The following is a 16,679-nucleotide window of genomic DNA, read 5'->3' on the forward strand; positions in this document are numbered from 1 at the left end:
TACGGTGTCTTATCTTGGTTGAGAAGCAATTAACTGGCTGGAGTAGGACGTGAACCTACGACCACCGACACACGGACCTGTTGTCTCTTAACTCGTGTCTTCTGATCATCTGTATTATAGGCACCGAGTCAGAATGACACCGGAGATGGTTCCCCTATCGGCACTGTGTATATGACTATAGAGGGCCTGCAGGATACCAACGATTTCGTGTTGGAGGTGACCGAAGGTGACGTCACCGATCCTGTCACTACCCAGCCGACAACTGAAGAGCCAGAGGCCACAGCTTCTCCAGGGAGTGATCACACTTCACCTACAGCTGGGGCTGCAGACACTTCAACTACAGCTGGGGCTGCAACTAAGACTACTGCTTACATCAGTGTAATGATGAAGGCTCTTGTCGCTGCTCTTTTGATGAAATCTGCACAGTTTTAGATTGTGGGGTGACTTCGAGAAGTGCGGGGTTAGGCATCCTCAACACCCTGATTCGTACAGTTAAAAGCGAAAAAGCATTTTTAAAGCCGTCACTTCCGAAGCGCATTTTACTCAGAATAATGTATGCATTTAAAAACAGTTAAAGTAATTACTTATATTCCATTGTAGGATAACAACACATTAGTACGGCAAGTTGGTAAACAGATACTTACACCGAAATAAAATAGTTAACAGAAATACTTAACAGAAATAGTTCACTTACACTTTTAGCACATCTTACTCAGAGCATTGTGAACATAATTGTAATACTTGAAGACTTGTATGTTTCTTCATTCACAGAGATCATGCATTTCTTCCTTAATTAAAAATAGAAAGTAGACCTAATGCTCATAACATCTTTATTTGGTATTTAAACAACATTTACATTTACACAGAATATCTTCATCCTTCAGTAAATTGCTCCTGTGATTATTTTCTTTCTGTTGACAGGTGCACCAAAATGTTGGGGGAAAAAATCATTGAGAATTTACACTTATGCGGATGTAATGAATCGCAGTAGCAATAGTTAAGCAGAAGTATCATTACCATTTATAACTGGGTATGAACTTTAATGTATACTTTGTAGTGAGAAAAAAAATCAATGATTAAGTCAGAAATCTCTGTAAAATTTGCAGCCATAACACAAAGTAAACGTGAAAGATTCGCTGATTATGTTTGTCTTCGAGTATGTGGAGTGAAGTCATAAGCGTGTACCTACTTCAGAAGCAAAGGAGGGCGCTCTGATCGAGCGCGCCATACTGTCACATAAATTATATTTTTGTCGCTTGTGAAAATTCGCTGAAAACGCCCATTGATTTGGCACCGTATGTTTGATACGCCCAATGTTGTGAGTACATTTTGATCATTGTAAATTGAAATAGAGTCAAGGTTTACAAACCTCGAATAACAAACCTCAAATGCGGTAAAATGTGGCATATTTTGTGCATTTAATTGAAAGGACTGGAGGTTATGTTGAGCACATGAATTAATGTTACAAGATTGTTCAGGAGAGAATATTCACATGCAACGGTAAAATCATTTTCTTGATGGATTAAAACATGAAGATTTTTGTAAACACTGAAGGACTAGGGTGAATTAAGTGGATATAAATTGCGACGGGCAGGAAATTATTCAATTTCATGTTGAGGAGAAGTCAGCCAGTTTCATTAACAGATCATATTATAATCTATACTCTTCAAGTATGTGAAGGTGCATTTTGTCTGAATTATTAGATACTTATCGTAGTGTTGGTGTTATTATTAATTGCAGATTGAACCACACACACCTGTGAGTAGGCACACGCTCTAAAACACACGACTCGGTAGTTGCTACTCGATCGGTTGAATAACAAGGGCAGAGATGTATAGCATTACAATTTGTCACCTTCGTCATCTTTGGATTTTTCTTTCCTTTAAGCGTCACAATTGTTGTTGCCATGCTTTTCTCCGTGGACTGTGCATGATTGGAGCAAAAGTTCACACGGATTTCAAATTCAAGGGTGCTTCATAATGCATTGTGTACTTAGCAGTATCGCGTGGTACACATGCTGTGCTGCCAGCCCAAAACGAACAATGCTGTAGCCTCGGTCAAGGCGCTAGTTGATATTCATCCGGCCGTAACGCGGTAAACGATATCTTCACTGGCGCTATGCATGCAGTCATATGTCTATGCATGCAGTGCATTAAAAATACAGCGCGAACAGCGACCTCACGCGGCCACTATTTTTATGCAAATCAGTTGGACCGATACATGTGCGAAATTCTTAAAAAGGGCAGGTGCCACAACAAAGGGCACCAGTTCTGTTTGGAAAAGGGCACTTATTTAGAAAAAAAGGGCACTTCGAAAAAAAATGGGCACTCTTTACAAATTATTGGGGGGGGGGGGTAAGCCCGTTGAAAAAAAAGGCAGTTGAATGGAAAAGGGCAGTTATTACAAAATATAGGGGGTGGGGACGGGGGGGGGGGGTAAATACCCTTCCCCCCCCCCCACCCCACCCCCACCCCCTCCCGCTGGCTACGCCTATGACCGGCGTGTTTATGATCGATGATAATTTGCACGAAGTGGTGACGGGTTTTTCCGGATGTACCTCCGTGTGTCGTAACGATTCGTTTTTAATCACTTTGTGTTTTGATTTTGTCGGGGTTAGGCAAGTGTTGTTTTTTTAGCACGACTACATTTTGTCCGTTGTGACCCTCGAAATGGAAGGAAAGCTGACAGGAGGTATGTTGTCATTTGATCAAGTTGTTTAATATAAATACATTAATACGAACACGAACTTTACTCTCCTCAAAGACTGAATTTCTCAAATTGTAGTCTTTCTTACAGCGCAAGGATGATTTCTCGATGGCATACTCACTTGACCCCAGACACATATTTTTTCTTCGTACAATTTCTCTCGCCAGGTCTTCTTGTGCTGGTCAGCATTGCTGCCTTCTTTTCCGAGCCGGCTCGCTCCCAGCAAGGAACAGACCTGACTATCCTTCCCGGAGCACGCGGCACGGCTGTCGTGGAGGCTACCGTGTCGAAGATCGATCGCCTGACGGCACTGAACACGGATCTGCGCGCAGACTACAGGTTCATTCGGCGCATCGCTTGGGTTGAAACCGATGACGGAAACGCGCCTTTGACCTACGATGGCGATGTGTACCACGGCGGGATATGGAGAGTGGACCGCTCTGTCTATGACGCCACCTTGGCATTGTACAACAACCCGAGTTACGCTTCCATCTTTAATGACATCCAGCAGATCCTGGGCATAAACTGGAGCCGGAGTACTTGGCGAGACTGTCGCAAACCTCTGTACTCGGCCCTGGCTGCTCGACTGTTTTTGCACAGTCTACAGTCTTCTGTGCCACAGGTAAAGATAGGTTAAACCCGCTCTTGTTTGCTTGTCAAATCTCATTCTCAGGTGAATATGTTGTTTTTTGTCTTCGTTTATAGGAAGGTCAAAATATACAATGTTTTTTTTTCAAAGACATGACCTTTACTGAAAAGTCATATTTCTTCCTCGAGGTTCAAGTTTTCAAAGATTTAGACAAATTCGGTGACAGAATGTTCTTTCTTCTTGTGTTCGTACAGAGTTTGAATGATCAGGCTACATTTTGGAGTGACAGGTACCACGATCAACCGACAGATACGGTGGAGAATTTCATCAGCAAGGTCGAAACTCTTGAAAGTGAAGGTTAGACATTAAAAAATCTGAAGATTTCGTTACATTTTTTAGTATGACAAAAAATAAGTGCTTAGCATTTAGGACAAACTGATCATTATATGAGGCAAAGTTTGTTGGGGTGTTGGGGTGTTTGTTTGTTTGTTTGTTTGCTTTGTCAGTTGTCCGTTTGTTAGTTATTTGGTAGACCAAGGAAGTCAAGATCTTCGACTTTCCCAATGGTCGTCTTTCGATCAATAGGTGGGTCAACCGATCGATTGTTTGGTCGGCCGGTTGAATGTTTTGGTAAGCCTAAGTCATTCGTTCGGTCAGTCGGTCGTTCGTTCGGTCGGTTGGTTGAGCGGTCGAGTTGGATTGGTTCGGTCATGCGTAAGTCGTTAGTTCGGTCAGTCGGTCGTTCGTTCGGTTGGGTGGTCGATTGGAACCGATTTATTCGGTTATTGTGAGCTTTCGGTTTGGGCAATAGGTGAAATCGGGTGATAAGTATTTTGTCTTTTTATCTTGATTTTATGTTGTCTTCAGGATGTTCTGTCAAGGGCATAGATCTAGTCTTCATTTTGGACAGTTCAGGGAGTGTGGGATCTGCCAACTTTGAGACAACCAAGAACTTTGTTTCGAGTGTCGTTGACTCGTTTGACATTGGTGCCGACAAGACCCGAGTCGGTGTCATCAAGTACTCATCTGGCGTTACAGTCGAGTTCAACCTGAACGAATACACCGACAAAACACGACTCAAGCAGGCAATTGGAAACATCATTTACAGCGGAGGTGCAACAGATACAGTTTCTGCACTGACCGTCATGGAAAGTCAGGCCTTCCTAGTCGCGAACGGAGCCCGACCCGACGACGAACCAGTATCCCGTGCGGCAGTTGTCATCACAGATGGGCAGTCACAGGGGGCAGCAGCCGTGGCAGTACCGGCAGACCGAGCTAGGGAGAAAGATATCACCATATTCGCCATCGGAGTGACTAGCAGTGTGAATGACGACGAGCTAAACGCCATTGCTAACAAACCCAACGACACCTACGTGTTCTACGTCAGTAATTTTGACGCGATCGGCAACATTGTGGCCTCTCTTGAAGAACAAACATGTAATGGTAAGTTATGATTGGTACGATTTCTGTTTCCTATTCTCGTCATTACCCACCACTTCCATTGTCATCATCAACCTAATTGTCATCAGGGGGCCTATCGCCGTAATTTCTGTCATTGTCTTTATTAGTTTAGGCTTCACCATCATTGTGAACTCTGTAAACCGTCATCGTAAAATATATATATAAACTAAAAGAAAATCAACCTCTATTTAATGTGTATAAACAGCTCCCACCCCTCTCCGAGTGCCGGTACTCAACAGTTCCCTCAGCCTTGGAGACGTGCAATTCTTGCAACAGATAGTGCCAGAAAGTGGAGTCACCCTAGTCATTGAAGCTGCAGAAGGCAACGTGGTCATGTACATCTCCACGACCACACCCAACCCTAACGAGGCACTTCATGACTACCGCCTGGAAGCGAGAGAGGGTCAGGGAAGGGCGGAAGTCTTCATCAGTCCTGATGCATTCATACACGAGGGGAACTTCTCTATCCAGACTGATGGTGGCCGTAAGCGAAGACAGGTGAGTGAGAAAAAAAAAATTCCTGAAACTTTTAATTCTGTTAACACTCGAACGCATGATCTTACGGTGTCTTATCTTGGTTGAGAAGCAATTAACTGGCTGGAGTAGGACGTGAACCAACGACCACCGATACATAAACCTGTTGTCCCTTAGGCCAAAAAAAAAAAAGTCGGTCTCTGGTCAGCGCGCGCGTCGATTTTAATCATGCGCGTCGATCTTTTTTTTTTCCAAAATGTTCCGCCCGTAGCTCCAACAGCGCCCTCTATTTCCGCACCTCCTCATTTTTTTTTACCAAAGAGCACCAAGGAATGGGAAATTGCACCAAGGCAAATGATCAAAAGCACCAAGGCAAATTATGGAGGACACCAATGTACACGAGGACACCAAAAAAAGCAAAATAGTACCCCACCTTGTCTGTACAATCCAAGCTTGAAGAAAAGAAAAAAAAGCCAAAAAAAAAAAAAAAGCCGCGTGGCCGCGTCAATTCGGGAATTTTGGTCTGACCAGAGACCGAATATTTTTTTTGTTTGGCCTTAACTAGTGTCTTCCGATCATCTGGTTTGATAGGCACCGAGTCAGAATGACACCGGAGATGGTTCCCCCATCGGCACTGTGTATATGACCATAGAGGGCCTGCAGGATACCAACGATTTTGTGTTGGAGGTGACCGAAGGTGACGTCACCGATCCTGTCACTACCCAGCCGACAACTGAAGAGCCAGAGGCCACAGCTACTCCAGGGAGCAAGTACACTTCAACTACAGCTGGGGCTTCAGTTCATACTACGGTTTACATCAGCGTAATGATGAAGGCTCTTGTTGCTGCTCTGTTGATGAAATCTGCCCAGTTTTAGATTGTTGGGTGACTTCGAGAAGTGCGGGGTTAGGCATCCTCAACACCCTGATTCGTACAGTTAAAAGCGAAAAGGCATTTTTAAAGCCGTCACTTCCGAAGCGCATTTTACTCAGAATAATGTATGCATTTAAAAACAGTTAAAGTAATTACTTATATTCCATTGTAGGATAACAACACATTAGTACGGCAAGTTGGTAAACAGATACTTACACCGAAATAAAATAGTTAACAGAAATACTTAACAGAAATAAAATAGTTCACTTACACTTTTAGCACATCTTACTCAGAGCATTGTGAACATAATTGTATAAGATTTGATTATTTGATATTAATTGTAATACTTGAAGACTCGCATGTTTCTTCATTCACAGAGATCATGCATTTCTTCCTTAATTAAAGATAGAAAGTAGACCTAATGCTCATAACATGTTTATTTGGTATTTAAACAGCATATACACAGAGTGTCTTCATCCTTCAGTAAATTGCCATTGTGATTATTTTCTTTCTGTTGACAGATGCACCAAAATGTTGAAAATAAAAATCATTGAGAATTTACACTTTTGCGGATGTAATGAATCGCAGTAGCAATAGTTAAAGAGAAATATCATTACCATTTATAACTGGGTATGAACTTTAATGTATACTTTGTAGTGAGAAAAAAAATCAATGATTAAGTCAGAAATCTCTGTAAAATTTGCAGCCATAAAACAAGGTAAACGTGAAAGATTCGCTGATTATGTTTGTTTTCGAGTAAGTGGAGTGAAGTCATAAGCGTGTACCTACTTCAGAAACAAAGGAGGGCGCTCTGATCGAGCGCGCCATACTGTCACATAAATTATATTTTTGTCGCTTGTGAAAATTCGCTGAAAACGCCCATTGATTTGGCACCGTATGTTTGATACGTCCAATATTGTGAGTACATTTTGAACATTGTAAATTTAAATAGAGTCAAGGTTTACTTTGTATAAAGCGGGTAAGGAATAACAAACCTCAAATGCGGTGAAATGTGGCATATTTTGTGCATTTAATTGAAAAGACTGGAGGTTATGTTGAGCACATGAATTAATGTTACAAGATTGTTCAGGAGAGAATATTCACATGCAGCGGTAAAATCATTTTCTTGGTGAATTAATACATGAAGACTTCTGTGATGATTTTTAATGTAAACACTGAAGGACTAGGGTATATTAAATGGATATAAATTGCAACGGGCAGGAAATTATTCAATTTCATGTTGAGAAGTCAGCCAGTTTAATTATCAGATCATATTATAATCTATACTCTTCAAGTATGTGAAGGTGCTTTTTGTCTGAATTATTAGATACTTATCGTAGTGTTTGTTTTATTATTAATTGCAGATTGAACCACACACTTGTGAGTATAGGCACGCACTTTAGAATGCAGGACTCGATAGTTGCTACTCGATCGGTTTAATAACAATTAAGGGCAGAGATGTATAACATTACAATTTGTCACCTTCGTCATCTTTGGATTTTTCTTTCCTTTTTAGTTATCCGTCACAATTTCTGTTGCCATGCTTTTCTCCGTGGACTGTGCATGATTAGAGCAAAAGTTCACACAGATTTCAAATTCAAGGGTGCTTCATAATGCCTTGTGTACTTAGCAGTATCGCGTGTTACACATGCTGTGCTGCTTGAAGGCCAGCCCAGAACGAACAATGCTGTCGTGTTTTCAAAGCTTTGGAGCATATTCAAATACTTAAGGCGCATTTATGATCGACGATAATTTGCGCGAGGTGGAGACGGGTTTTTCCGGATGTACTTCCGTGTGTCGTAATAATTCGTTTGTAATCACTTTGCGTTTTGATTTTGTCGGGGAAAGGCAAGTGTTGTTTTCTTTAGCACGACTACATTTTGTCCGTTTTGAGTCCCGAAATGGAAGGAAAGCTGACAGGAGGTATGTTGTCATTTTATCAATTTGTTTAATATAAATTAATTAATTAATTATAAGTATTACCGAGAGTATTACCTTGAGGAGTCATTCCCATAGGGTTATGCACGAAATATGTTCAAACTTTCATGACGCCTAACCTCCGTTATCCTTCCACACGAATATTGGTACATGTATGCTTAGGACCTGGCCTAACTGCAAAGGTAACAGCGGCCTCTGAATGGGAGTTGTGGCAAATGTCTCCTTAATCTTCCTTGTCTCCCTAAGTTATGATTTATGGGGGAAAGTGTCTCCTTCATGCTAGATTTACGGTGATAAATTTATGTTCAAAAGTTCAGTCTGTAAATGTTTGACTAGACTAACAAGGTGGGAGGTGAGAAAAAAATGGAAAAAAGAGAGAGACTCTAAGACATACAAGGCAGGAAGGACAATCTTAAAGACTCACTGTTACAAACAACCTTGCTAAATGTCTGACAACTTGTGAGAAAGAGGCTAAAGCAAAGTGGATTACCTTATTTAGCTGGATCACAAGTGTCAGTTAAGGACACATTTTATACTCAGTGTCTCGGGGAGTCAGACAGTCAGTGTCTTAGTCAGTGACTGAGTGTCTCAATCAGTGAATCGGGGAGTGAATCAGTAAATCAGCCAGTCACTCGGGGAGTGAGTCAGCCAGTCTCTCAGTGATTCAATCCGTGATTCAGTCAGTGACTCGGTGATTCAGTCAGTGACTCAGTCAATGACTCATCAGTCAGTGACTCGGTGATTCAACCAGTGACTCTGTCAGTGATGCAGTCAGTGAATCAGTCAATGAATCAGCCAGTGACTCACTTGGTGAATCAGCCAGTGACTCAGTCAGGGATTCAGTCAGTGAATCAGTCAATGAATCAGCCTGTGACTCACTCGGTAAATCAGCCAGTGGCTCAGTCAGTGATTCGGAGAGTGATTCAGTCAGTGAATCAGCCAGTGGCTCAGTCAACGATTTAGTCAGTGAATCGGCCAGTGACTCCCTCAACGATTCGGGGAGTGAATCAGCCTGTGACTCAGTCAGTGATTCACTCAGTAAATCAGCCAGTGACTCACTCGGTAAATCAGCCAGTGGCTCAGTCAGTGATTCGGAGAGTGATTCAGTCAGTGAATCAGCCAGTGGCTCAGTCAACGATTTAGTCAGTGAATCAGCCAGTGACTCCTCAACGAATCGGTCAGTGAATCAGCCTGTGACTCAGTCAGTGATTCACTCAGTAAATCAGCCAGTGACTCAGTCAGTGTTTCAGGCGGTGACTCGGTCAGTGACTCGGTCAACGATTCAGTCAGTGAATCAGCCAGCAAACCATCAACCTGTTTGCCTTCCATAATTTTTTTAATAAACAAAAGTTAAATGAACTTTTAATTTGATGAAAAGGAGGGGTCTACAATCTGTCAATTTTATATATTATTTCTTAAGAGTGTCTATAGATGTACCATATGCACACAAATAATCATTTGGAAATATATTTTGTATTAAATAAGTGTTGGAAATCATTTTCGTTTTTTTTTGTGAAAAGCAACTTTAACAAACGTTTAAACATCAGTGCACTGTGTTAAAATTGTTCCTCATCAATTGATGATGAAAACCCAGATTGCGACACACGGAAATGGAAAATTACCGGGCATCAATGGGTAACGAGCACTTAAACGCCCAAATAATATATTTTCATTACCTCATGGTGTGGAAATGGATCGTTACATTGGAACCCACAGAACTGGAAAGTCCCAAGGCACACAATGCACATCACAAAACCCTTTCAGCCCTATTGCGCATGAATAAGTGTGTTGCATTGTGTCGTGATGTGTAAACAGTCAGGGTTTTTTCTCGCATGTAAAGAGTTGAAGCTTTATACTTCAGTTCAAGCTGAGGTAAAAAAAATCCAGACGCATTTCGGGCCAATCAATCATTTTAATGAGCCAGAGCTTAGGCAAATAAAGCCCTAAGCTTGCGCTATTGTATCCGCGCATGCGCAATGTATTCTGGCCCTAGTCCAAGTTCCTGGAGTCGCGGAAGCAAAGGCGATAAAAGCACCGTATCAAAATTTAATTCAAAAAACCTAAACATCAATAATTTGATATATCAAGTTCACTAATTTTTGTTAGTCATGATTAATTTCTAAAACCTATTTGACTGTTATTAAGAAAAATAAGTTCGTACTGGGAAAAATAACCCTTTCTAGTTTTAGACATAAGCTTGAAACTATGTGAGTGTGGGTTTTTTAAATATTGTTTTTGATCGATATTCTGGGGACCAATAAACAGGAGGTCGGTGCTCCCAGTCCTTTGGTTTAATGCTAGGTTTTTTTTAGCTGGAACGTAGGACCAGCTTACTGTCATTTATCTACCTGAATCACCGAGTCACTGACTGAATCGCCGACTGATTCACCGTCTGACCGTCACTGGCTGATTCTCTGACTGAATCGTTGACTGAGTCACTGACTGAGTCACTGACTGAGCCACCGGTTTATTGCTTTTTTTCTGGTTCACAACCCAAATCAAATATACATATTTCAATTTTCCAACAGGGCCACTGGTGTTCTTTCTTCTCGTCCTCTTGCCGCTGATTCGAGCAGAGGGAAGGGACCAGACTATTATACCCAACGAAGGCAGTACCGCAATCGTGGAAGCCACCGTCTCCAAGCTCAACCAACTGGCCGAGAAAAACGAGGATCTCCGGGCAGACAACCGGTTCATGCGCCGCATCGCATGGGTAGAAACCAGGGATGGTACGGCAGATCACACCTACTCTGTCCCGACCTACCACGGTGGGATATGGCGCGTCGACCAAGCCGTCTTTGATGAAACTAAGCGTATGGTCAACGGGTTACTCTACGTTCGTCTCTTTGATGACATCGAGAGACTTTTCTGTATCCGATGGAGCCAGACTACCTGGGAAGACTGCCGTAAACCCCTCTACTCGGCTCTGGCAGCCCGACTGTTCTTACATGGACAGGGCCGTATGTTCATACCAATTGTAAGTTGTACCAAATTGGTATGGACAATTGATGTTTTGTTGCCGATTCATTGTGACCATGGAAAAATCGCTGCATCTTAATATATAAAATCTAAAATCACAATGTACCTATTCCTATTTGGAAACAACTTTACAGTATTGGAGCGTTACGATTATACCCGATTGACCATCTCTACTTTTAGACCCGAAGTTACAGTATATGGAAGGAAAATTACAGAGTATTACCAAAAACATACAACATTCAAAAACAAATAATTAGAACCGTTTAATGTACTTTTTCTTCGATGAAATTATATATTCTCCACTCCTTTTATCCCATTCCATTTGGGTCATATTGATCCAGATATATACAATCAATTGGGCCACTCTCACCTGAACATGCTGAATCTGGGTTAAGCATTGAAAAGTCATTGAATAGGCATTGAAGTCGGTGACATCACAGGTGAGAGTGGTCCAAATATAATTTACACCCTTTCACTGAATGGATCGAATTTCTGGATCAAGGGACCCAAATGGAATGGGGTAAAAGGGTTGGATTGAGAAACAGTCAGGCTAAAATTTAATGTAATATATCATTTCATTGAAGAAAAAAAAAACATTAAAAAGTTTTAATTATTTGTTTTCTGAATGTTGCACTTTTTTGGCACACTCGGTATAGGTATAACTCAGTAGTTTATTTATTTATTTATTCATTACATTTCTTTAGTCAGGGTTTGCCCAAACAGTTTAAAACTGGTTTCCATTGGGGCCCTGCTTACATACTAATGTTTATACACACATGTATAAATACAATACATTACAAATACATTGCAAAGTAGTCGGGGTGGTTAGAACCGAGCAACAACACACAGCAATGCAGGTTTGGTTTTTTTTTTAAGTCTTTGCAACTAATAGATTCATACTGTATCTTGTTTGGTATGCTTGACAGGGATTGGATGCACAGGCTGAGACATGGGCAAATGAATATCACAATCCGCTAAGGCCAACGGATACAGCCGCCAGATTCAAAATGGACGTTGAAGTTCTAGAAACAGCTCGTAAGATTTTTTTATTCTTATTACTTGAAAATATGGAGTGTAATAATGACATTAAAACTTCATTTATAACCACTGTAAGTACAATCTGATTAACTAGAAAGCAAACTACAGTGCAATCAAGATTATTATGTCAGCTGTGTGCAACTGAAAATAATTCACAATAACTGCACTGATAGTCCGCAATAATTATTAACTGAAAAACAATCTGAGGTGAATTGAAATCTAGTCAGGCTAGTAAAACGATCGACTGGTATTTTTCGTATAGGATTCTAAGTCAGGACTCAATAAAGAACTTGGTATTTGGACTCTGTTCTTTGAAGACTTTTTATCAAGAACGCTGAAGGTTGGTTGGAAATAGTAATAGAGGCTACAAAACAATAAATGCACTTTATTAATCTCCTGTCTTGTAATCTGCTTACTCTCCCTCTTATATGCAACATTAATTGTTTTCTTGTAATGTCAGGATGTCGTGCGCGAGGACTAGATCTGGTCTTTGTCTTGGATGGATCAGGAAGTGTCATGGTCGAACATTTTCAAGACACTAAACGGTTCGTTCGGGACGTTGTGGACTACTTCAACATCAGCTCTACCCAAACCCGCATCGGGGTCATCCAGTACGGTATTCAGGTCGTCACTGAGTTCAATTTGAATGAGTACACCGATAAATACTCACTGAGGCAGGCTATAGCAGGGATAACCTACCGTAGCGGATCAGCAACATATACAGCAGCGGCGCTCCGTTTGATGGGGAACCGAAGTTTCTTGCCGGAGAACGGCGGTCGGCCAGATGATGCTGGTATTCCTCGCGTTGCAGTCGTCGTCACCGACGGCATGTCAAATGACAAAGATGGCAGCAATGTTACATTTACTGCTGACAGCGCTCGGGCAAAAGATATTGTGATCTTTGCCATCGGAGTCTCCCCGAATGTAAATAACATGGAGCTGAACCAAATCGCCAACAAACCCAATGATACCTACGTCTTTCATGTCAGTGACTTCGGCGCTATCGGCAACATTGCTGCTTCCCTGGAGTACACCACCTGCAATCGTAAGACACCACTTTTTTTTGTGGAAAATTGTAAAATATATTTCATTGTCCATTCTACGATGTCGCTTTAGACATGCAGTGACTTTACCAGTTTAGCTGTAGATATTAAGAACATAAAGGTAGCTCATCCTACAGATTGTTGGAGAAAGAACAACAGCTTTAAGCTAAAGCTATATACTTCAGATGTCATCAAAACAGCCCCGGAAAAAATCATAAAAAGCGACAATGTACGTGTGCATATGTGTGTGTGGTTTATGTAGCAGTTTACTTTTTTTTATTGGACAGAGGCCTCAGAAATCCAGAACCAAACAGTCAGCAGCACGGTGAACAACAACGAGATCCAAAACTTCGAGGTCCGAGTCCCCCACAACGGCGCCACGATGACCTTGAACGCAACACAGGGCAGCTTGGTGGTCTACATCTCATATAGCACGCCTAACCCTAACGAGGCCTCCCACGACGATATGCTGGAAGCAAAGGAGGGAGAAGGTATCGTGACCATCGTGTTCCTGCCTGAGGATCTGAACAGGACCTGCACCCCTGAGAGCGCCCGCAAGCGTCGACAGGTGAGAGGTTGACCGAGATAGGTAGAAACATACCTAAGCAAAGTTAGATTTACAATAGGGGCCTGCTCTAAAATGATTGGTCTGATCTTCCGAGTACGAATAAAACCATTTCTGTCACTAGTGCCGGTCGACAGTCTAACGTCATACTTTCTGTTTTTACTCTTATAGAAAGGACAATTGAATAACAATGGCTGCCCGTGTGGTCTAGTGGTAGAGCACAGGATTCATGATCGTGAGGTTGTGGGCTCGAGCCCCGCCGTGGCCATGCGTGTTGTGCTCTTGAGTTTAATACCTCAGTTACTCCTCTCAACCAAGGTGTAAATGGGTAACGGCATTATTCAAGGCTGGGAAGTTAACACACTCGCTATGGAGGAGGTGTGGCCATCACCACACAGCAGCATTTCATGGACTCGATCGCGAGTCCGGCCCAAATGCTTCAGAAGAGAGATGGGCACTCCGTTCCTCTGAAAACAGGCTCGTCTCCTTTTTATGGCTGCCTCTACTAAGAAAGACTCTGCCGAGGAAGACTATACTATAGCTGTGAGTGTGTAGTTTTTGTATGACCATACACCCGACAAATTATTGCAGTATTTCTTTTCTTATGAAATTCGTTCTGTTCTAGGCGGACAACCGAGATGGTCCTGAAGCTGGTTCCTTCATCGGAATCGTGTACGTCACCATCGAGGGGCAGCAGGACACCAACGACTTCGTGCTGACAGTGACCGATGGTGACGTCACCGACCCCTCCACAACAGCGGTACCCTTGACAACAATCATGGCTGCCCCTACCAAGGAAGATTCTACCAATGGCTGTGGCTTTGTGGCTGCAACTATGGCTTATGTCCTTCTGAATGCTGCCTTCTCGGCTTCGATTATCTAGGTGTTGCAAAAAGTACTTGTTTGCATCTTTTTGTGGCGAGGGTATGACGAGACAGTCCTCTGGATTATCGGTTGTGTAAAGAGAATGATCCATTGAATATAGTTCAAAAGATGGAAATAAGTTTATATTCGTCACGACTTGACACCATTTTAATGAGGATAACCGAAAGTAAACGAAGGTAGAAAGGCTTTTGAAATTCTAGTATACATTTAATAGAAATAACATTTAGAAATAGGTGAATCATTGACGAAGCTTAAATGATGTACTTAGGAATTCATGATGAATATATAACCGTTTACTACTGCTTTCAAACTACTAGTATGTGGAATGTGTGAAAACCTGAAAGGTAGCTAGACATTTCTTACTTTTGTTTTGTTAATGTTTACATTATCGCTTAATAATTTGTACTCAGAAAAAATCTTAACAATAACATTGGTACAAAATTAAACTACTCATGGAATTTCGGCGATAGAGAACATCCAAGTCGAACAATTTTGTAAATATTTTGCAGCTGTAAATTTCTTGCTAAATAAGAATTAGTAATAATCCCACTTCCTATCAGTTGACAAATCAAAATCATAGTCTAAAAGAAATACACCAAGTTGTTCAATTCAAATCTAAATCTCAACAAGGTTCGATGAATGAGGTTTTTTGGTTATAACAGCAAAGCTGTTAATAATATAGTGAATCAAATGATGATAGCAAATGAAGCGTGTTATTACTGTGTGATCTAAGTGTACTTTATTATAGTATTGTGTTAAGAAGTAATGTTAGGAATACTTTAAACGACAACATTTTTGTCATTGATAAAGTTACAACCATTCCGCATGAGCTTCTCAAAATGCCTTTCCATGTCATGCCTGTCGACCCCTGACAAGACACTTCTAAGATGGACATTAGTTTTCTCTGGTTGTGTTTATGAAAAGAAATATCATTTTATACATATTGGAATCACTGTCGCTCAAATGCTGTATTAACAGGAGTTCCTGATACTGTGTAAATATTTTACCTTCTAGTTTTGTTTTCAGCTTACTTGTATGCAGAATGTATGAAAAAGGAAAGTTAGTCAGAGGTTTCTTCTTCTTTTTTTGTTAATGTTGGCAGTAAGTTTACTCAATATCGCTTAATATTTGTACTCGGATACAACTCTTAATAATTATAAAGGCAACATGAACAAACAAGTTCTGAAATGCTTGCCGTAGAGAACATCGATGTTGAACAATTTTGTAAATAATTAGCCGATGCATTTTTTTGCTGAATAATAAAAATTATCCAACTTCCCATTACTTCACAAATCAAATCTAAAATGACAAATACACCAATATGTTGTACTAAAAAATAGTATTGAATACATTGCGACATGAGCGAACAAATTACAGAATGCTTGCTGTAGAGATCATCAAAGTTGAACAATTTCGTAAAATGTTTTGCCGATGTAATTTTCTTGTTAAATAATAAACATTATCCTACTTTTCATTATACTCCACAAATCAAAAATCTGAAATTAAAAACACATCAATATTTTAAAGGCAATATGAACAAACTAATTATCAAAAATGATTATGATCAAGAACATCAAAGTTGAACACTTTTGTAAAGGTGTTGTCCATGGATTATTCTTGTTAAATCAATATTACCCCACATCACATGTAAAATTACAAATTTACCATGCGGTTTACAAATTTACCAAGCGGTGTAATTAATTAATATGAATTAAACATCTGAGTCTCAAAATTATGCGTGAAATGTTTTTTTTTTTAAATCAAAGCTCTTAATTATCATGTAAGGGTAGTGAATTAAACGATATAGCAAGTAGATGCATGTTATATTATTGTGTGATCTAAGAGTGTAGTTAATTATTACAGTATTGCAGTAATGTGAGGTATAGTTGGGCAGATAGGGGAGAAATTTGTGGGAAATTGTGCCTTCGATTATACAAGTTCGTTGAGGTATTTTGCTTTCTGGCGGGTTGAATACACGTGAGACCAGCCGGGTAGTGTCTGTGATTCGATCATTGATTTTTCCCACTTCTTATAACTTGGCTTGAATGTTGTTATTGGGTGAATACTTGTGCCATGTTTTACTCTACGGACCCAAGCACCTAGGTGCACCTATCTCCAAAATGTGATCG

At 40.8% G+C, this 16,679-nt stretch overlaps 1 protein-coding gene across 1 annotated transcript in view; it reads left to right on the forward strand.

Moving 5' to 3' along the window:
* Positions 1-16,299, forward strand: part of LOC119745229 — a 33,315-nt gene extending 17,016 nt beyond the window's left edge. The window contains exons 16-28 of the mRNA XM_038221453.1: positions 121-429; positions 2,750-3,328; positions 3,550-3,652; positions 4,163-4,738; positions 4,962-5,254; positions 5,822-6,099; positions 8,792-9,217; positions 9,635-9,675; positions 10,569-11,017; positions 11,946-12,054; positions 12,518-13,102; positions 13,388-13,668; positions 14,291-16,299. Coding sequence (XP_038077381.1) covers positions 121-429; positions 2,750-3,328; positions 3,550-3,652; positions 4,163-4,738; positions 4,962-5,254; positions 5,822-6,099; positions 8,792-9,217; positions 9,635-9,675; positions 10,569-11,017; positions 11,946-12,054; positions 12,518-13,102; positions 13,388-13,668; positions 14,291-14,548 — 4,287 coding nt within the window. The 3' untranslated portion in view covers positions 14,549-16,299. The remainder of the gene's footprint in view (positions 1-120; positions 430-2,749; positions 3,329-3,549; positions 3,653-4,162; positions 4,739-4,961; positions 5,255-5,821; positions 6,100-8,791; positions 9,218-9,634; positions 9,676-10,568; positions 11,018-11,945; positions 12,055-12,517; positions 13,103-13,387; positions 13,669-14,290) is intronic.
* The last annotated feature ends 380 nt before the right edge of the window (positions 16,300-16,679 follow it).

This window comes from Patiria miniata, unplaced genomic scaffold (assembly GCF_015706575.1).
Source record: "Patiria miniata isolate m_02_andy unplaced genomic scaffold, ASM1570657v1 HiC_scaffold_7, whole genome shotgun sequence".
Classification (NCBI taxonomy): Eukaryota; Metazoa; Echinodermata; class Asteroidea; order Valvatida; family Asterinidae; genus Patiria; species Patiria miniata.